The sequence below is a fragment of the Halichoeres trimaculatus genome, unplaced genomic scaffold (genome assembly GCF_033239565.1).
Source record: "Halichoeres trimaculatus isolate MK-OKI-2021-1 unplaced genomic scaffold, fHalTri1.1 fHalTri1_scaffold_21, whole genome shotgun sequence".
Lineage (NCBI taxonomy): Eukaryota > Metazoa > Chordata > Actinopteri > Labriformes > Labridae > Halichoeres > Halichoeres trimaculatus.
The window spans coordinates 14,652,897-14,674,767 of record NW_027437199.1 but is presented as its reverse complement, the minus strand read 5'-3'; the positions used below and the strand labels follow the sequence as shown (position 1 = coordinate 14,674,767).

Genomic DNA, 21,871 nt, shown 5'->3' with positions numbered 1-21,871 from the left:
CGTAAGACATAAGAAATAAAACACCATGATATTTGTTGTGACTGACAAGAGTATTTCTTTTAAAATGTTGTTACCATAGACTGTATAAAACAGGTTGTTGCCCGAGGAGCAGTCAGGCGCTAGAAAGGGTGGAAAAAGTGAGGACCAGGGACTGTGGTGTGGTGTACACTTTGGTCCAAATTGAGTATGGTTTAAATGTAAAAGTCTACTTGAGTATTTATTGCCGACCATATCCATCTTTTCGTGACCACAGTGTACCTACCTTATGATGGATACGTCCAGCAGGATCACGCTCCATGTCACAAAGCTCAAACCGTCTCAAACATGAGCTCCTTTGGGATGTGGTGGTGTTTATTTACAATTCAATTTAATTCCTGAGAAGTACTCACAAAGACAAATCTGTTTCCAGGTTTCACTGTGCCCATGTACCACACTTACTAAATAAATATCAGATTTTTTTTTTTTATTATTTTCATTATTTTCCACAGACCTACATTTTACCAGAATGCTTTATAATCTACAGACCACAGAATCAGCAGGGTCTTGAATCACCCCATACACAAAGGCAGTTGCTTAGAGTGATAGACTGTGACACTAGTTAAATATAATTTACCATAATGACCAGGTACTGTCTGCAGAGTTAAAATATAATGTTTATGTTTGTAATAAAGTGCCTATATGGTTCATGCTTCTTTTCTTCTGAAGAAAAAAAAATCCAACCATGTGCCTACACATCCCTGCCTAGCAAAAAAAAAAAAAAAAACCTAGAGACATTCATTCAATTGGACAAGTAAACTTCGATTAAAAAAAAGCCTTCAGCAAACAAATAACTAAATACTGGGTAAACAAATCAAACTGGACTGGACTCAGGCAGAGTGTACATGACAGGAAGACAGCACAAAAGAGAAATCTTAGAAAAGTTTTGGTGCAGTTTCTGTTTTGATATCCCTGACTTGGTTTGCATTGGAAGGACTTCCAATTCAGCTTGTTACATACAGCTAAATAACAAAGTGCCTGATAACATTAGCTAAAACCTGCAGAAAGATGCACTCTTTGATAGTAGCCATTCTTTTTCAAATGTTCATTTTTAGAGTTTACCAAACTGAAGAGCACAAGCTGTGCAGACTTCTACCTCCTGTCTACAAATCCTGAAGAAAGCTGGCAGATTGTATGATTATATTCTAAGTGAATTTAAGATTTTCTAACTTTAGAGGATCTTTGCCAAGTTTATCATATAACTATGGAGTGTCATCTCAAGTATCTGAGCAGAGGTACAGGTACAAGCAGAGGAAGACTCAGATTATGGTGCAAATTTAGCTGCTTCTGACATGGATGCTTGTCGTAATGAATTTCTAGTTGATGCAGTCCATGATGTGAATCTGCAGGGAGTCCAGGTCTGGCAGGATTTCATTGCACTTTGGGCAGGCATGTTCTGGAATGTTCCCCTGATGCTGCCAGTCAGTACCTGAAAATGAAAGACACTTATTACAACCTCAAGTCAGACGGATATTCCAGCTGAGCTACAATATAAGGTCAAACCGAGTCATATCAAGTTGTACCAGTCACTGTAAACATATGGTCTTTTCACACAAGTATTACATGCTGGGAAACTTCCAGAACTTTTGGGCATGTGTGAATAAAAACAGCCATATTTTTCACCTTACTCTTCATCCTACCAGTCCCACAGTACAAATAATGATTTGACCATTGCAATCTTTGTGCTTATACCTCTTATCAAGAAACTAAATTGGAATACCAATCGTCTGTCACCAGAAAAACATTCAATGACAGTAGCTTTTGAAAAGCAAAAAATCCCTCTGTTTTAGCAAAAGTTGTTATGACATAACCATCCCCATCAAGACGGATTCTGTTGTTAAACAAGATAAATCAGAAATTTGAAATCATTTTGATAACCTTCTTCCTGCTCTCCTTTTGACTCTGCTACATAAAGCACAAAACACAAAACTAATGTTCCAAAGTACACTGGTCAGCCTTTTAATTTGGGTCTTTCACTGTGCAGGAGTTCACAAGGCCTTAAAAAATTGGATTTTAGAAAATAACCAGGACCTAATCTGATGGATCCTTATTTCTGTAAAGTCACAGGTAAATACATAGCAGAGAGGTCTTTTTTCAAAAGATCCTGTATCAATCTTCTCATCTTATTTTGTAAGATAACAAACACAATCCCTTACACTCTGAATTTGTCCCAGTTAGAAAGTTTGCCTGCAAATCGATGACCAGAGTAAACAAAAAGCAGAGGTACCTCTTCCAACCAGACTTGCGCCAGCTCCGTGTGCATTTACACCCCCATGTCTCATCTGCATCTCATTCAGCGACCGCCTGAGGAGAAACACAACAACTTCCAGAAAAAGAGAAGCAATCTGGAATTGAATTGATCTGCAGTGTGATTCTGCTGTTATGGAGACATTTTTAACTTCACAGTCATCGATGAGCATGCACAGCTGTAGGCTGGTGTGGGAACTTGCAATTGAAACTGGTTCTGAAAGCATGTAAAAAGTTTCCTGGACTTCTTTGTAGTGTTTTTTCTGATTCAGTTTCAGTGATTTCAGAAAGGTAAAACAGAGTAGAAGGGTTTTTGTTTTTGTCTTGGTGTTGCTTTGTCGTAAACTAAAGGTTGAAAAAACAGACTTGGATTTCAGTGAAAGCCTTACCGGCCCAGCGACTCCATCTCCTCCTGCAGATGGGCATTCTGCTTCTTCACGTACTCCAGCTGAGCAGCCAGACGCTCTCTCTCCTCATGGAGCTTCTCTCTTGCAGCTCGCTCTGCATAGAAGTCTGAGGAGTAGACCTCTGCCTGTACGTCAGAAGAAAAGCATGATGGCAGCTCTAAAACCAAAGGGAGCCATTCTGTTGTGAAAATAGATTGTTTGGCAAGATTTTTATTCTCTTTCTGACCTGAGCCTGGAACACAGAGATGGTCTCCAGCTCCTTCTCCTTCTGAAAGATCTCCTGCTTCATCTCATCAATGCGGGTCTGTTTAGCAGCGAGAGCTTCTTCTGCAGCAGTGAGCTGCTCCTGAAGCTGCTCTGCCACCTCCTTCTGCACCAGCTGGGACTGCAGGGAGCAAGGAGGTCAAAGGTCAAACCTCTTATTTCTTATCCACTGTATATTAAAGCTGTTGGGCTGATTTTGGTTAAAACTACACAGTTCTTCTTTGGCTGACCTCTCTTTTCTTCTTCTCCTCTTTGAGTTCATTGTAGTCCTCGAAAAGTTTGGTGTAAGCATCCTTCAGCTGGGCCAGGTTGTTCCTGAAACAAGGGAAGGGGTTTTCCTGAGTTAATTTTGGCAGCTGTTTCAGATTAAGTCAGTGAATAAGTTTGTGAAGACATATTTGTACTGATCAGTATTAAATAATGAATCTCATGGTTGTCTTTATATGTGTGCCTGCTCTTGCCTCTCCTCCCCAGCTTTCCTCTGCTCCATCTGGTTCTCTGCCTGCATGCTGTCCAGCTGCAGCTTCAGCCGGTTGTTCTCTGACTGAACGGCCTGTTTCTCCACCAGCTGGGCCTTCAAAGTAGCCACATCCTGTTCCACCTCCCGACATCTTCGTCAGGAAGAAAACAGAACATGCACAGGTCAAGACTGAGCCTTGAGGTGGTTTTTTAAAGATCAAACCTGAAGTGTTTGGAATCCCCACAGGTTTACTGGGCACAAGTTTACTGTAAACGTGTGGATCTAACCTGTCCTGCAGGTTCTTCTTCATGCCTTCAGCTTCATCAAGCTTGCTCTGTGCCTGCTGCAGCTCTTTGAACAGTGCCATCATCTGAGACTTCAGATTCTCCACCTCAGACGCTGCCTGAAATATTTGCATGACACAAACATAACATTACAGAAATTCAACATCGCAAACATTGGTGAGGCTCTGAGCTATGCTCGCTTTGTATAAAGCTCTAGATGAGTGGAAATACACACAGACATGACTTTAAAATGAAGTTTCTCACAACTAGACAACTAAATGCCTGAACAAACAGTAAAACCTAAAGAATGAAGTGTTAACGTGTTGCAGATGAACACACCATCTGAAAATCATGAATGTTTATTACTTGACACAGGAAATATATTTTCAGAAATACCTCCTCTTTCCCAGAATCCTCCTTGGCCTCTGCTTGAGTGGTTTGTGTCGAGTCTTCTACATTGCTCTTCTTCTCCATAAGCTCTTGAACTCTGTTGATCATTTGTTTGCGAAAGTGTTAAAACCATTGAACTGGCACATTTTCAGAAACCTTTAAAGGACTTTGGAGAATATAAAACCGCTACAACCAAAACTTCTGTCTGAGTCAAAATTAACACAAAAGGATTAAAAAAAAAGTCAGCAGTGGAATTAGTCCAAACCACTTCCAGTAAAGTGGTTATCTGTACCTTGCAGCAGAGAACTGCAACTCAGTCTGCAGCCTCTCAGCTCGCTGCGTCTCGTTCCTCAGCGATTGGAGGAGCTGGCTGACAGTCTGCTCTTCGTTATCCAACCGGGAAGCAGTCATGCTCAGGTCCAGACGTCTGCTGTGCTCTGATCCACACTCCTCACTGATACCAGCCACACCTCCATCCTGAGAAGATAAAAAAGTCGAATCTTTCCGTTAGTTTATGCTCAGTTAATAATGGCGTATGGTAACGTAACAAACGGATCTTGATGAAATTTTCAGGAAATGTTCAAAATGGAATAAGGAAGAAGTGATTACATTTTGGAGGTGATCTGTATCACTGTCTGGATCCAGGACTTTTTAAAGGACTGTTTATCATTGTGATATAGGGCCATTTTCACCATATGTGTATATAACTACACCATAAACGATCGGATTGCTATGTGGTGACCTTTTCTACAAGACCAGATCACCATAATTTCTGACAGATGTAAAAGTACGATCCAGACCCTGGCAATATTCTGGATACTAAGATTCAGAATATGAAATATGTTCTGGGTCATCACAATTTTCAACACTGTCAGGAAACAAATTATGGTACAAACCTGCAACTAACTCATTGTAGCAAACAGTCTGCTGAAAGAGAGTATAACATTAAAGTAGGACGAAAGTGGTGCGTGACAGTTACAATATGCTTGGAGGAGGCCTGTGCTCTTGGAGTGCGTTCAGTCTGCAGAACTAGAATGTTTAGCAAAACTGTGCAGCCAAACTCAAGATTTGTGTGTGTGTGTGTTCTCTTACTGTGACTGTGATGACCTCAATGAAGGAGTCATCTTGTGAGCTCTGTTCGGCTTTCAGCTGCAGCTCAGAGTTCATGGCCACCAGGTCATTCTTCTCTGCCTGCAGGCGAGTGACCTGGGCACGAAGGGCATCCAGCTCCGCCCTCTGATTGGATGACACTGCCTAAAGATGACATCACAAGGAGATAAGAGTTTTATTTAAGAAAGCTTTAAATGTGTAGAGAGTCATTTTAACCTGATAAATAACAAATAAAATAATAAATATGAACCCTTACCACTGAGCCTCCCCCTGTTGACCCCTCTTCCCCCAGCCTTTTGCTCAGCTCCTGGTTTTGGAGAGTTAGTGCTTCCATTCGACCCCGAGCCTCCTCCAGACGACCCTCAAGGAAATCCCGCTCCTCTTTCTGCTTTTCCCGCCATGCAGACAGACCTTCAAATCGCTCCTTCATCGTCAGGTTGGTTTGACGCAGGGCCTCTGAATGACAGAGACAAAGGGAGAGGACTGAATGAGTGCAGACTTGAGAAGCAAAGTTACATCATGACACTTTTCATGAAAATTCAAACTGAATCTCTTCTCCCAGGATCATGACAACCACCGATCTCTGTACAGAGACTGAATGGCCAGACTTGATGAAAAGAACTAGAGCTAGAGCAGTGGCAACGAATAAAAAGCTTAAGTCATAGTTTGAAACACCCTTCCAACCAAAAATCTTCTCTTACCTTTCAGGTCCCTGTTCTCCTGGATGAGGATGTTAATCTGCTGCAGGGTTTCCTCCAGGGTGCCGAACTGACTGGGTGAGCGAGAGATGTCACCATTCATCATGGAGCCTCCAGACGCCATGATGCTTTAAGACCAGGATAGGGAATAACAGGGAAAGATAGAAAGTTATGGTTTTAAATTGTCATGCCTTGTGTGTTACATATCACTTAGTTATGAATGAAAACAGTGTGTAACTTTGAGGTAAATAGATAGTGGATACATGCTAAGTCTGTTTTGAATATCTAAAATAATCAAAGTACAGGTCTCAGCTAAGAATAAACATATCAAAATATGTAACATATATGAAATAATGCTAGCGTTACTGTTATCAGGAATTGATGGAGATGCTAATATAACATTCCTGCCCATATTGGCTCTAATTGTCAACTTATCCTTGCAGGGGCAGTTAAATTGCTATGTTAGCAGTTGTATTCTCAGAAGAAACAATTGGCAAACTTGAAGCTTAATTTAGTTTTTTGTAAGGTTTTGATGTTCTCAAATAGCAAAAATATTGAGTATGAAATCTTTATTAACTGTGACTTGGTTCAGTTCAGGCTTGGGTAAAACGTGTTTTTAGAAAATCCCTGCTGACATCACCCTCTGACTCAGGGCGTCAGCATGCATCAGCAGAGCAGCAGGCCACTGAAGGAGCTGTCCTATCACACGGTCACATGACAATTCAATTACATATTGGTAAGAGAGGGTAGCATTGAAAACACATTCAAGTCCTCACTGACTTCATTTAATGTCTAACAAAGTTTCACTTAAAACTTTACAAGCATTTGAGTGTCATGCGTTGATAATAATGTTTTCAAAATACGAATTTGTAATACTCGACTTCGTGAATGTGATATCAATTTAAAGCCAACTATCAACACCACAGATATGCGTTAGCTTTATGAAAATGCCAAGGATCGTCATGTTAAATCTGAAATTTTAGTTTCACTTTTGCCTTGTAGGCCTATCCAGTGTACGACTCATGGTAAACACTGAAAAGTTACCACTAACTTACACAACACGGATCAAGGTTTAATCCGAGACAAACTGCGTCACAATATGATTTTAACGAGAGTAAATGTCTCAGCTCACCTGCTGTCGACTCCTCAACGAAACACAGACTGGGTATTCACTCCAAAATAAATAAATACTCAAGCGTAAACCAGAATCTGTCGATCAACCTTGTCCCACTGCTTCTGGTTTCCTGCGACGTCAAGTAACAAAGCCAAACGTCACACTTCCGGTAAGACTTTTCATAATAAAGTCCCGCTTGCCTCATTTTTTTTAACCCAATCTTAAAATAATCTTTATAAGATTTTCGCTTTGAAGATGATTTGATTTGAAAAAAAGAAGCAAAAACCCCCCCCAAAAAACCAAAAAAAAAAACAAAAAAAAAACCATGATACTAATGTTAGTGTGACCAGGCACTCAACTCCTTGGAGATAATGTCCAGCAATTATTTGGGACATGGTTTGTCTCATTTGCTCTGGTCAGCTCCCATAATAGAAAACACAGCAACACAGAAATATTACTGTTTAACATAATAACAATTAAATTAAATGAAATTACTTAGCTTTTACTTCAATTATTGTGTAGTAAAATTGAGTCTTAAGAAGTGTTGAATTTTCAAAGTGTTTCTTTCTGACGATGGTGGTAGGCGATGAGTTGGAACCTCAAGACCCCCAAGGCCTGCTTAATAACCACATGAATGGATGTTCTGGCTCTTCTGTCCATCTGTCTTCAGGCTTTGGTTTTAGGATTTGAGGCACTGGGTAGAAGGTGAATTTTTAGTCACGTAACCACCATCCATTGCCTATTTAGTAGGACTAGGATTGTTGGAGGACATGGGAGGACTTACAAACTGCAAACAGAAAGGCACATGCAGGTGACAATCCCTGGATATGACAAATGATAACAATGTGGAAGTGACAAAAAACTGCAGGTTGTCATTGTCAGCTTGAGACTGGCTCAAAAAGAACTAAAAACCACATGCATCCTGAACCAACCCCCCCCCCCCCCCCCCCCCCCCCCCCCCCCCCCCACATTTTTACAGCCCAAAGAAATGAGTTTACAATCTTACATCAAACATTAGCTTAGTTTGAATAGCTTATTTCTTGAAAAGCACACACTGCACAGTTTTTCATATATTCTTATTTATTTTTTTATTTTATTTTATTCTATTTTGTTTTGTTTTATTTGATTAATAACTTATCAGTTTAGAAGATATAGAGATTACCGGTTTTAAATAAATGAGTGACATCACAGAAACCGTGTCCATACATTGAACAATCTTTGATAATAGCCAGGATTTTTTTCATTTCACAAGTGAAAAAAAAGCCTTTATTTAAAACTAAATGCCCACATAACACAAAAAACCCCTCAAACCTATTACTTGTCTGTCTGATTAACTTTAAAACTGGAAGTGTCCCCATGAACAGCCTTGGCAACAACCTTTTATTTTGAAGGCCAGCTTGCCTAATTTCCCGTAGAATTGTTACATTTCGGTTAAATATAGCAACTTTTCATTTCCTCAAGTGACGTAGGGAAAGCAGGAAATAGATCTTAATCTAAGTCGCAGCTGCGCAGTTCCAGCTGGTCCATCCACATTTATTGTAGATCAGAGAAAGGCAAATGACAAGAGGACGGGACTTCCCTCCAGGAGTCACCTTGCACTTTGTAAACGCAATGGAAAAGCTGAGGATTACTCATACTGTAATACAGATATCCTACCGTAAATGAATAAATACAAATAATAGAATCAAAAAATAGATTCTAATGCAATTTTTATCTTACATTGTTTCTTTATTTCAACAAATAGTGTTTTTAGAGTAGTAAAAATCACGATATCCCAACCATTTTTTAATGAACTGAAACATGTCGTGATATATCATAGGATATGTTCAATATAAAAGGATTATCTGTTATATGATAGACCTAATAATAACTTTATTTAAAATGAATGAATCAAATAAACACTTAAAAACGTGTGTTGTTGATGTCATGTCCGTTAGATGGCAGTATTGGGCAAGCAAAAAAGAAAAAAATAAAGAATTAAAATAAAAAAATAAAATTCACACCGGTAATATGTCTAGGGATCCATTGACATGGTATCCTGAATGCAGATGGTCAGTAAGCCCACCACGTTTCATTGGTGGACATTTTTAAACAAGAAATGCAAAAGCATCCAGGTCACTTAATGTTTTAAATTAAACATTGAATAATGAAATAATTAATCATTTTACACATGCGTGAATGTAATTGAAAATAGAAGAATTGTATCTTTCGCCTGGATATTTATCCAATATATGTACAGTACATATCTGTACATATCTATAGATACAGACTTATATATCTAAAGTCAACAAAGAAAAACCATCAGGAAATTCTCACTAAAATAAGTGTTCTGGTGGGTCAGCTCGTTTTGAGGCGTTCACGTGCAAGGGGGGTAGGGAGTGGGGGCATCAAATTCTAATTTTAGTTTGATTTTAGACCTCATGATATAAGTCCACAGGAAAAGCCTATTCCACATCATGGTAGTGTTTATTTTGAATTTTTTGTAGAAAATGAAGAACCAAAATTTTAAGCCAACCGTTCCTGGCTCGAGTATCAAAGGTCGGAGCGTCCCATCAGTCTTTGAACGCAGCACTGGCGCGCTCTGTTGATACACGAGTTTCTACCACTGTCGACAGAGGAGATGGAAACGCTGGGGGAAAAGCAACAGGTTGGAGTTTACGGAGTTTCTGCAGATTGACTTCATCTAATTTTCAGAAATAGTCTGGAGACATAAACTGGTGGCATGTGCAGGTTCAGCTGACGGACAAACACACTTACTGTGGACGAATTCAGCGCAAAAGAGTATCTTAGCATTGCTTTTCGAGCTTACGGTGGAGTAAAGCATCCTGGAGCGTCCGGGTATACTCACATGTGAAAAGTTATTTTGCCTCAGCACTTTAAACTCAGTTTTAGAAATTGGAGCTGCTTGAATGGACATGATGGCAACGGAATTCAGTCAGTGATACCACGCTTAGAAAATCATCCCCTCCAGGTCTTCAAACTACAACAATCCTTACGCGTGGGCTCCTGAGGATTCTATGGCTCTCCTCCTCGCAGTGCTTGGCGTTTTTGCGCACCTGGGCACTTTTACGCACGGGTGTCAGCTCCCCTCCGAGTGGCGGCCGCTGAGTGAGGGCTGCAGGGCAGAGCTGGCAGAGATTATAGTGTATGCCCGGGTGTTGGCGATACACCGGGAGCCCCTTGGCGGCGGAGCGGGCAGCCTCTACAACTCATTGCCCTTCGGGTTCGGGTATGGTTACGAGGGCGCAGAGGAAGGGCTGTTGTACTCCGCGGAGGTCGAGTTGCTGTGCGATCAGGCATGGGGCAGCATGCTGGAGGTGCCTTCTGGATCAAGGCTCAACCTAACCGGATTGGGGTACCTGTCCTGCCAGTCCCACACTGTGATGGAAAACTACTCCTACTTCTTTTTCCTGAGGTGAGGTCTAAGGATATACTAATCCAGATACCCGTAGATCCATTCAGACCAAAAAAAGCAATTCAAAAAGTTTCTTCAGTGTTATTAAATTAAGTTTTTACTTTAGACTGCACCCTTTAGCATTCTCAGTCAGACAAGAGTGCGTTCTGCATTCTTTAGACAGGTGTGTAAACTGTACTAGATTGGAAAAAAGAGAAACAGGTCAGTACAATGTTGCAACTTGTTACCACAGGCTCATCTGATACTTAATTCCTAATCTACAGCATGCATTACCTTAGGGAGCATGCAAGTCTGTTTTGAGTTGATGCTAACTCAAAACTACAGATATCTCCAGCTTCCACTTTCTTCTAGTATTTCATCTATCTCCACTGCAGGATGGATGAGAACTACAACATCCTGCCCCATGGAGTCAACTTCCAGGATGCAATCTTTCCGGACACTTCAGAAAACAGACGCATGTTCTCCAGTCTTTTCCAGTTCTCCAACTGCAGCCAAGGAAGCCAGCCCTTCCACACCTTCAGCCCTGAGTGGGACACACAGGAGGACAGCAGGGTAGGGCATCACAAAATCCTTTGATGGCCTTTTAATGTGTGTACAGATTTGCATGAAAGACACTTCCAAGAATTCAGTCAGGATCATACTGAACCTTTTGTTCAGGGCAGCTTTTTGGTGTCTGCAGAAAATGTAAACAAAGCCAACGATGTGTTCAGGGCAGCAACCAGAAACTTTTTGTGTTGATGCTGGTGGCCCCTGTGGACAAAAGAGGTTTACCTTGTGATGTAAAGATCTCAATCATATTTAAAGTCATTCAGCTCAGTTTGATATTCAATAATTTCTCTTTTCCATTATATTTTAAGTGTAGAAAAATCTCCTCTTGTGCCCTTTTTACTGGGGAACTGACTATTTGTTTTTGTTTTTTTTTTTGCTGTAAATTGTCGAGTTGCATTCCACCTGATGACAGTGGTGACGGGCTTTAAAAGTAACTATGTAAAAATAGTAAATCTTCTCAGTGATGAACTGGTTTGCTTTTGTAGGTCAAACACAGGCTTCAGTTATAAATTGAGACTGTTAAATTGCCGGTGAACCCCCCACAGAAGGTTTAAGTGTATTTGGGGACAGCTAATCCTGAGCTGAGTTGTGACTCTGTTGACAGGAATGTGGTGAGGATCAGTGGAAACAGAGTAACAACCCGCTGGCACGGTCCAGCACACACACAGTTACACACATTTTCATCACTTGTCTGATCTTCGAAAGGATGAAACAAATAAAAACACAAATAGAAAAAAGAATGGATTCCTTGCATGTGATTGGTCATGTGTGATTGTGTCCCTACCAGCTGAAAGATCAAAGCAGCTGCTGATTGGTTGAAGCCTGATGAAGTCTCGACAGACTGTTGTCGTCTTCTGAGGCAGACAGGATACTGGCCGTCAAGAGGTCGAGGGTCAAATAGCAGAGATCCACATGTTTGACAGGTAGCAGTTTTAAAGTGTGTCAGTCTGCAGCTTGAGTTCATGTCAGTATGAAGCAATGCAGCCTGCTGACCCGACAACAGAGATAAGATGAAGTTGTCAGCAGAGGAAGAAAGATTTGCAGCTTGTTTGCATTTATTTTCACACTCTGAGTGATTTGAGAAGGCTGTGCTTTAGACAAGACAGAACAGAAAACTGGAGATCACCTTTCTCTAGTTTTTGCTAACTGTTAAGACCACTGACTATATATTTATAAGTTTATCTCAGATTGTGAGAAGAGAAGCAAAAATGCAACCTGACATACTGCACTGGTGATCGATTTGGAACCAAGACGTGTTCAGACGCAATTTGGCCAGTGGAGCTGCAGGGCTGATGTCACAACACTTCTCTTAACTAAGCACATTTTTAAATACTGGTGAAACCTCAAAAATTCCTCAGGTCAGTCCTTTTTGTGCTGATTTGAGGCAATACGTTATGCGCCAGTGTTAACTGCCCTGGACGCCGTGCTACTTTGCCGAAACTGTTTCATTTTTGTGATTAAGACTCTGTGGCATGGCTAATATCTCAAGCATCATTTGAGTTTTGCTAGAGCAGCACCTTGCATTAGAAAATGAAATATACCAGTCTTAGAGGAGTGGCATGCCACTGATGGAATTTGCATGTCAGTTTGAAAACTGGAATATGCCAGTGGGGAAATGCCATATTCCAGTGGAACATCCCAGATGCCACGTCTTAATCTCGACCCTGCTGGAGTTTTCCTACATGATGATATTATTGAGATTTTTCTTTTTTTAAATTTTTCTTTTTTTCTTTTTTTACTTTATTCTGCTCTGTTACCCCCCAATGATGAGACTTAACCTGATCTCATCTCTGAGGTCCTCAAACTCATCTTGGATTTTGGACTGGTTCTGTAAATTGGACTAATTGTTTTCTGGAACCTCAGTCTGAACAAGTTGATCTCACTTTGTTTTAGAATAGAACTGTATTGTCATTGTAACAAGTACAATGAAATTGAAGTCACAGCAGCAATCAAGAAAACAAAAGTAAGAAAGTGTATAGAAAGTGTAAAAAGGTCCATAAGAAACTAGATGCTAACAGCCTGTCCATCATCTGTTCGGTCTCTATCTCCTAGATCCTGTCTGCTCACAGCAGGTGTAGTTCTTCCAATGTGGTGTCTCGTGTTGACTCCATTTGCCATGTCTGTGAATAGCATGATGCTGCTCTGCCTTCTAGTATTCCCTCTATTGCTGGGTTAGCACAGCTAGCTCGTCCATCTTATTGGAGATAGATCTTACGTTCCCAATAACGATGGATGGACGGACAGGTCCATGTCGTCACTTCTTGGCTCACACCTGAGAACCAGCACGTGGTCCTCACCTCCTTCTCCTCACCTTGTGGGAAGACATCAGGCCTTGCACCAGTTAGCATTGACATGCTACAGGCTGCAAACAGCTGAGTTCACATGTAAACAATGCAGCCATGGTTACATGTAGGATCTCCAGACAAACACAGGAGCAAAAGTAGTAAAAATATCACTGAAGCCACAAAAAGTTTAGTGTCCATGACCAACAAATGAGCCATACAAAGTAATGATCCACTCCAAATACAAAGATTAGGAAAACGAGACAAAAAAATTACAAGAAACGGACAGAATAGAGAGAGCCTCGCAGATGAACCTTTATGACCGAAACAAAAAATTTGAGGTGTTTTGAGTGACATCACTGACTTGTTAATGACCTGGAATTTGTCTAGAGCACTCGTATTGTGATTGTTAGTTAGCAGTTATGGAGTGATGATGCCCTCGCAGCTGTTTGCTTATGTTGTGACCAATACCAGTTATATTACTGCCATTAACAGACAGGAAGCTGTACTTTGTGACCCACCTGACCACGACTTAAAGAGACACGAGTAATTGTTCCCAAAACTGATTTATGGCATTTGTTTAGTCGTGAGGGGTCAAACCTGCACATCTAAAACAGGGGGGGCATTTATTTGGTGTCTTCCTCATGATTCTTCTTCATGTTTGACCTGTGGAGCCTGGTTCTTGTGTTTGGCGCTCAGAGGTCAGGGATTAAGGGTTAAAGACACTCCTCATTCAGAGGACGAGCACTCGCATGCAGAGGCCATGACCTACAGGCAAGGCGGGATGAAACAGGTGGTTTGCTCGGGAATTTAAGGAGAAGTGTGAGGCTGTTCCATGCTTTTTCTACATTTTTGACTTTGAAATTGTTGCCTTCTCTATCTCAAATTCTGAGTTTTGTCCAAAATGTCTTTAATTCCTTTTCCTTCCCGTATCAGACTCTGTGCTGGGAGGTTTCCAGACCTCCTCCAGCTGGGCTTCACATACAAAACATCTTTAAAATTGAAGTGGGGAGGTGGTTTGCTTCTGGTTTCAGCCTCGTGGGAACCAGACGCCCCTGCAGGAGGACAGACAAGAGACTGCCTCCACTTTTCTTCCAGAACCTTCAATTAGCTTTTGTTGAAGCCTCCTCTTATCAGCAGCACTCTGAGCAGCTTTAACCAGGAGCAGGAGGTGGAGGCTGCAGTAAGCCCACTAATCATCTGTTTAATACAGATCCTTCTCCTCTATGTCTTTTTTTTTCAGATTATCTCAAGCCTTCACTTGACAGGTGATGGTGAGATAGCAACGAAACCCCCCAAATACTTCTCCATCAGCACATTTTTGTGTTTACATGCACTCTAATGACTTCACTACAGCCACAGTGAGGGAATACTTCTGGTTTTACTTTCTTGTGAACACCTTGAAAAAGTTTTCTGAGGCTCATTAACATTTTATGTGGACGCTAGAAGGGATAAAAGGGAGACAACACCGTATTCACAGTTTCTCACAGCAGTTACAGCCAAGGATGAATACAGGCGTGTTTGTAAGTGTGTGAGTGTGAGTGTGTGTGTGTGTGTAGTCCTCTCAGTGTCCCCAGCTTTTGCTGTCTCATCTTTGTTTTTTTTCTCCCTCTGCCTCCCTTTTGTCCCCTTTATCTCTTCATCTCTCTCTGGCTCTTTCTGTCTTATTGTTTTTTAAGCACCTATCCCTATGCGCGCGCGCGCACACACACACACACACACACACACACACACACACACACACACACACATTCAGAGCAAAGTAAAACAGTAGGAGAAGAGAAGGGACTTTGACGTCAATAGTGAAGCTCTAAAGACACGGTGAGGGGGGCTGTGGGGGTTCAGGGGGACTCATGCTGAGGCTTTTTATGAAGTAATCAAAAGTCTGCAGAAGTAAGTGAGCACTTCGGTCAGGTCGGACACACAAAAGCACATCCCTTCACAATCCCTTTTCCTTCATTTCCCCCTTTTCTGTGGCTTTAAGTGTTGGTCGAGGAGGCCACCTCCTGTTAATCAGAAAGCCCCAACTTCACATTTCTCACACTTAACCTCACTTCTAATGTCCAGAGAGCCAGATGTGAAGTTTCAAGTGACCTTATGAGTTGGGATGAATTTTCATTTCCTGTTTAATAGTTTGGTTTTAAATAGAAATGGCTAATTATCTGCATCAGATAAGAATTTAATGATAATCTGAAGCTGTTCTTGTTTGTTTTGTTTATCTTGTATTTTCGTTAACTCTCTTTTTATACATATATATATATATATATAGTGAGTTTGGTTTACAGTGCCTGACAATCAGCTCAGCCAATCATTCCCTACCAACCAACAGAAGCTCAAAGTTATTGTGTGCTTCCTGGCCACATGGGGGCAGCACAAGAAGCATCAGACACATTCATGTCTTCTTTTTGTCATACCTATCTGTGACATTTGACTGATTTGCACCCGTAATTCTTTATCCCATTGTTCGACTGTTAGATACCGCTTGGTGCAGCATTAGCTTCCGTTAGATCTGAATATGATGACAGCTTCTCTGTAATTTCAACAATCTCCAGCTGTGAGGTTCTAGAGGTTCATGCAAGTACAGTCATGAATTTTTGTGATCCTGGCTATGAGGACTTTTTGTGCAAGCACGCGTGTGTCTTCTCATGTCTGCTAAACACTGTTTATACAGATGATGCTAAACAGCAGGCAGGTAACACCCGGATGTTTTGACAGGTGGTGTGCGTTTGTGGGTGCCTGTGTGTGTTGCAAGTGTCCTACTGAGAGCGTCCCTGTGAGCATGAAAGGGTTCAAACTTTTAGAAATGGACCACTATTCTGTAATCTGGTTTAAATTTCTTTCTTTCTTTCTCGTTCTTTCTTTCTTTCTTTCTTTCTTTCTTTCTTTCTTTCTTTCTTTCTTTCTTTCTTTCTTTCTTTCTTTCTTTCTTTCTGTCTTTCTTTCTGTCTTTCTTTCTTTCTTTCTTAAATAAATGAATGATACTTTTTCCAAAAGGGTAAACTAAAAATAACTAAAAAGAAACCAACTAACCTCTTTACTTGTTGATCTGAATAGATTTCATCTTTGTTTGGCTCCTTTTAAATATTTGAAATGTAACATTTCCTTCTCCCGTGAGCTCAGGTGAAGCTGGCATCCTTTATCTTTTATCTCCAGCTCCAATTTCCGCCATTGTTGCACAGTTAACCCAAGAATTGTTTTCAGCAGAGAAAAACACAGATGTCTCTTTTCCGCTAAACTTTTTCGGCTGCCAGGTTTTTGTCATAAGAACTACATACAATCAATCCTACCCTTAGGGATGGGTACCGAATTAGGTACTTTTCTAGGTACTGACCGAATTCTGTCATAAGTACTGGGTACCGATTTAGATAAAATCAAAAGGTACCATGTTTAAGTACCTAAATACATCCTTGTGACTGTGAGGGAGAAGAAGAGTTGGTTAATTTTTTCATTCTGGACATGAACACAGCATTACAGGGTTATATATTGAAGAATAAATATTTCAAATAAAAAAATTACATTTTATTATGAAACAAATTGATATTTTTTTCCACATAAACACACAAAAGTACTGAAAATTGGTACCGTTGAGTACCGATACTAATTGCCAGGTACCAGGAATCAGTACTGTATTGTTTCTAATGTAAAAGGTACCCATCCTACCAGATTGGGAAGCTGAGAAGCAGTATTTAGAAATATCTTATATTGGTGCTGAAAATCTATTTTCATAATGTGGATTACGGTCAAGTATATATCTACAACCATGGCCAAAAATTTTGAGAATGGCACCATCTTTTTTCACAAAGGTCATTATTCATGTAACATTCAATTGCAATTTATCTGATCATGCTTCACAATCTAGAGTTCTTACAAATTGCCACCATGAGAACTGAGGCAGCACACTTTGTGAAGCCAGCAAACACTGGGAGGCAGCAATTTCTAAACTTGCTAAAAATATATTATACACTGTTAAAGCCCAACCTCAGGTAGCATTAGAGCTACTTCACAGTATATGTTAGCAGAATAAAATTTATTTTATTAAACCTTTGTTTAACAGGTTGGTCCCTTTGAGATTAAAAACCTCTTTTTCAAGGGAGACCTGGCCAAGACAGGCAGCAGCAAAAACACAAAGTTATAGACAGGAAGCACAAAAAGAGACATAACACAGTCAATAAAAGACAAGATAATTGATTAAAATCACGTTCTAGGAAACAACCGTTCAAACTTCTGAGCTAAAACACTGACAACCAGATCACAAAAACAGTTAGTATTAACTTGCAGCAAAATAAAAAAAGCTAAGGGTTACAGTGCTGTGCTTGGGTAATTGAGTTTAAAGACACCCTGAGACTTGCATGTTCATCTGACACAAAGTGTGGCTGTACATGAATACACATGCACTCCCCGCTGTGATCACTAGACGACTCACCCCTGTTAACCCTGCTGGCAGAGGTCAGCTCTGGTCTGCCAATGAGATGGAAAATCCAGGGCCCCTGAAACATCAAAGTACATGACCCTTACATTGTCCGGGAGGCTGGGAGGTCCGTGGGGTGAAACATTTATGTTACACAGGCAGCCTGTAAAGTCCTCCTGTGTTTTTGCAATGGTAGACAGAGGCTGGTGTAGATAAATACGAATGACACAGGTCAAGACTTGCACTTTTTCCCCATCCTCTAGCCTTTCAAGTCTGATGGGCTTTGCAGAAGAGAAAATAACATGAGCAAGGGGGAAATAAAAGCAAAAGTGGAGATCAAAAGAAAAAAGGATTTTTCAATTTATCAGAGAAGCTGGGAAAGTCACATCACCAGTGCTCCCACATTACAAAACCACCTGACGGCACAGCAGCTGGTGCTTTACAACAGTCTGCTTTCTGAGAAAACAATCCTTCCTTTATGATAACTCACTTTACCACTTTTCCTTTCCTCCTTTCTCCAGCTGCTGTGCTCCTCGGTGCAGGCTGCGCTGTTCGACGAGGAGGAGCGGGGCCGAAAGCTGCAGGAGCGCATGTCTGGTGTGGAGAGGAGAAACCGGCAGCTAAAGGAGCGAGTTCGGAAGGTGAAGCGCTCTCTGAGGAATGCCCGGAAGGCTGCACGAAAGGCTGAGCAGGAGGTGCAGGAGCTGCTTGAGAAGCTGAAGGCTGCAGAGAGGAGGGCAGGACATCATCTCAACGCTATAACACAAGATGAGCCTCCACCTGGACGTTACGCAAGCACAGCGATACGTCCGCGTATTCAGCTTTGAGTGATCCACTCCCACCTGCCCCAAACTGACACCTACCTGGACTGAAAACTGGCTGTGGTGAGGTAGAGGCTGCTGGGCAGTCTTTGTAAAGGACAATAAGAAAGCAACTGTCACAACAGAGTCAAAACTATTTTAAGCTAACAATCTACATTTATAGTTTTCTTGTAAATAATCATTACTTCTTTTTTTTTGTATCCTAAATGCCAAAATATAAAATTTATTATCCTTTAGAATCATTCCTTGAGTTGAAAGAAGAACATGAAGCAGGGGAATCAAGCATTTTTTCACAAATATGTTGCTCTGCTTCCTCCTACAGCTGGACACACATGCTGCTCAGTGCTCCTCTCAGGCTGGGATCACACAGGGTGTGTTTGGCCATAGCAGAGCAAAAGATAGCAACACCAGCAGCAGGAGCTTATCAGAGCATAAAGAGGGATACATTATTCTGTAACATTCATCTGACTGGGTTACCTTCCCTGAGGTGGTTCAAATTACTTTTTAATAGTAGATAAGAGAAACTTTGACAAAAGAAATAGTAATGTCATAGGTTGACGATATTTTAATGGCTACTCTGAAACATATCAAACATGAGCAATATCTTTCATGATGTTACAGACAGTGGTGTATAAAGTAATTGAAAGCCATACTTGAGTGAAAGTACAGATATCTCACTTGAAATCTAGAAGTGAAAGTCACCCACAAAAAAATCGCTCTCCCTCTCACCTTCCTTCACTTCCTTCTACCGTTTTAAGGTTTGACAGTGAGTTTTGGGTTTCCTTGTTTTTCAGGAAACATAGCAAACACTTCATCCTATAGGATGAATTTTTAATCCCGACAAAAGTGACAACATGTTTTAGATATGGCAACTGGTGTCTGTCTTCTTCTGAAGTAAAACTAGCAGGTGGTGGTGGTGGTGTGGCAGTATCTCTGTTATCACCTATGTTGGACAATGGACAATGTTTGCTTCCATCATGCTGAGATGACCATCAGCTTGATATGTGAGTGCCAGTTATTTGCGCAAAAACACACGGTCGGATGATTCACACATATTAAGACAATTATATTCACATTTTATTTTGTAGCAACGGAGCAGAAAATGTAAAAATAGTGGAGTAATTTTTTTTTGATCAAGCAAAGTAAAAGTAAAGTTGCAATAAAAAAAGAAATTCAAATATACTACAGATCCTACAAAAACCTACTTTAGTACTGTAACCAAGTTCTTTTACTTCATTGTTTTACGCCACTGGTTACAGACGTATCTGCTCTGTTCTGTTGCCTGTAAGTCTAAGAAGTAGATACATTCCTGTTGAGAAATAAGGCTCTGGCTGAGCCCTGACTTTATGGTAGACTATCCTATGAAAACAAATCTAATTTTGTACATCTTTTTTTTGGTTTGTTTTCCATACAGATCAAATAAAATGTACTCAGCAGCAAGCCTGATGATCGCACCAATAACAAAGACTTATTTCTGAAAAAGCTTGTCACATATAATCATTGAATTAGAGTGCCTTCTAATATGTGCAAAGGCAGGGCACAAAGGAAATTGCTAGTTAACAGTGCCTAAGGACACCCCTTATCCCACACTCACGCATTAAGAGCAGCGTAGATGGGAGCAGATAACAGCAGTATCAGAGAGTCAAATACAACACCAGATTCTCTATTTTACTCGAGTATGGTTCATGCTGGTCTACAACGTTGATAATAAGGAGGTGTGTTGGTATACTAGGTTCGTTTGACCAATAATAAAAGCCACTGCATAACTTTGATTTGGACAATGGAAACGTTTTTGATAACATACAATCTAGAGAATAACACAAGTCTTGCCCAGCAACTTAAAAATGTGTCTCTGTCCTGATATCTGTACACTGCCCTAAATTGTAGTGAAGTCAACTCACCTGTAAACGAACTGATTCCTAACTGTTATTTAGTGCATGTCCTCAAGTGGTAACTTTGCGTGATGCGCCTCAAAAACAACCAAACAACCAGAAAACTACAGATGGTTTCCAGTTGTCATGAATTTTTAGTTTAGTTAAGTTAAAAATAGATTTTTAAGTTAGGTGTCTTAAGCAGTGTTGAGACACTGTAAACAAATAATTATTTTATTTCAATAATGAAATAAGCTCTATGAAATAAGCAGATTTTTTTTCCACCTGTAACAAGCTGTTCAGATCTTGTTTTTGTCTTTAAACAACTTAAATAAGAGACATTTTTCTGGACTGACCAGTTGAATGTGGATCATATCAAGTATAGGAATACAATTTTTACTTAAAATAAGACAGAAACACTTGATAAGATTTCAGTTTTTTGCAGTGCATTACATTTGAATAATATTTTGAAGTATCCTGTCATGTTTACAATAGTAAACATGACAGGATGGGGTGGGCTTGCTATGGTGAACAAGGACTGTTTCTCATCCCGCAGGGTGTGCACAGGAACATACACTTCGTTCGAACTCCTAGTGACTAAAGTTGGGTGCGCTAACCCTTTTTATTGTGTCCTAATTTATCGCCCTCCAGGTTTTAATGGCTCTTTTTTATCAGAATTCAGCAACTTCCTTGCTTCCATAATCAAATTTGAGAAGATTCTCCTTCTCGGTGATTTTAATGTGCCTATAAATGATCCTGCATGTATTTTTGCTGTAGACTTTTTAAAAGTCACTGACTCTTTTAATTTCACCCAACATGTCAGTGGCCCTACTCACATCAAGGGTAACACTCTCGATTTGGTTTTTACCTATGGTCTCATCTTGGACTTCACCGGCTCTGAAGAGCTTCCTGTGACTGATCACCATTGTATCTTTTTGGATTTATCTCTTTGTACTGATTGCACTGTCAACAAGCGTGTTATATCCTCACGTAGGTTATGTGATCGCTCTGCCGTGAAGTTTGCTTCTACTCTCAAAAAGCACTCTGAGTTATTTTCTGTTGATAAGGGAAATGTGAACTCTCTAGTGCACTCTTTTAATTCACATTGCTCAGCTATTTTAGACAGTATTGCTCCCCTGAAATCCCACACTGTAATTTCTGTCAACTCAACCCCCTGGATCAATGATGACATTCGTTCAAAGAGACGTAAATGGCGGAGTGTTGAACGCCTATGGAAGTCCTCTAAGCTCCAAGTCCATCGTGTTCGTTTTAAAGAACTTTTAACAGAGTACAATTCCATGGTCAAAGCCGCTCGTGCAGCTTATTTCTCTGATCTTATCTCCTCCAATAAGAGAAATCCTAAAATTATCTTTGATACTATAAACAATCTTTTGACTCCTCAGACCTCTGTTGTATCTGCCTCCTCAGCCTCAGACTGTAACAATTTTTTATCATTTTTTGTTGAGAAAGTGGCCAGTGTCAGAGCCAGTATCATCCCCTCTTCTGACCCTCCCC

The 21,871-nt window shown here is 40.5% G+C and overlaps 2 protein-coding genes across 2 annotated transcripts; one reads left to right on the top strand and one right to left on the bottom strand.

Annotated features, from left to right (window-relative positions):
- Positions 1-348: 348 nt before the first annotated feature.
- Positions 349-7,152, bottom strand: optn (optineurin). Its single transcript, XM_074698249.1, has 13 exons — positions 7,029-7,152; positions 5,900-6,024; positions 5,455-5,654; positions 5,181-5,342; positions 4,381-4,565; positions 4,095-4,185; positions 3,702-3,817; positions 3,416-3,565; positions 3,185-3,269; positions 2,917-3,075; positions 2,673-2,815; positions 2,264-2,340; positions 349-1,465 (listed from the first exon to the last, which is right to left on the bottom strand). The coding sequence occupies exons 2-13, from the start codon at positions 6,018-6,020 to the stop codon at positions 1,353-1,355; spliced, it is 1,602 nt and encodes a 533-aa protein (XP_074554350.1). The 5' UTR covers positions 6,021-6,024; positions 7,029-7,152; the 3' UTR covers positions 349-1,352.
- A 2,435-nt stretch (positions 7,153-9,587) lies between these two features.
- Positions 9,588-20,838, top strand: ccdc3a (coiled-coil domain containing 3a). Its single transcript, XM_074697688.1, has 3 exons — positions 9,588-10,425; positions 10,800-10,977; positions 18,186-20,838. The coding sequence occupies exons 1-3, from the start codon at positions 10,028-10,030 to the stop codon at positions 18,489-18,491; spliced, it is 882 nt and encodes a 293-aa protein (XP_074553789.1). The 5' UTR covers positions 9,588-10,027; the 3' UTR covers positions 18,492-20,838.
- The last annotated feature ends 1,033 nt before the right edge of the window (positions 20,839-21,871 follow it).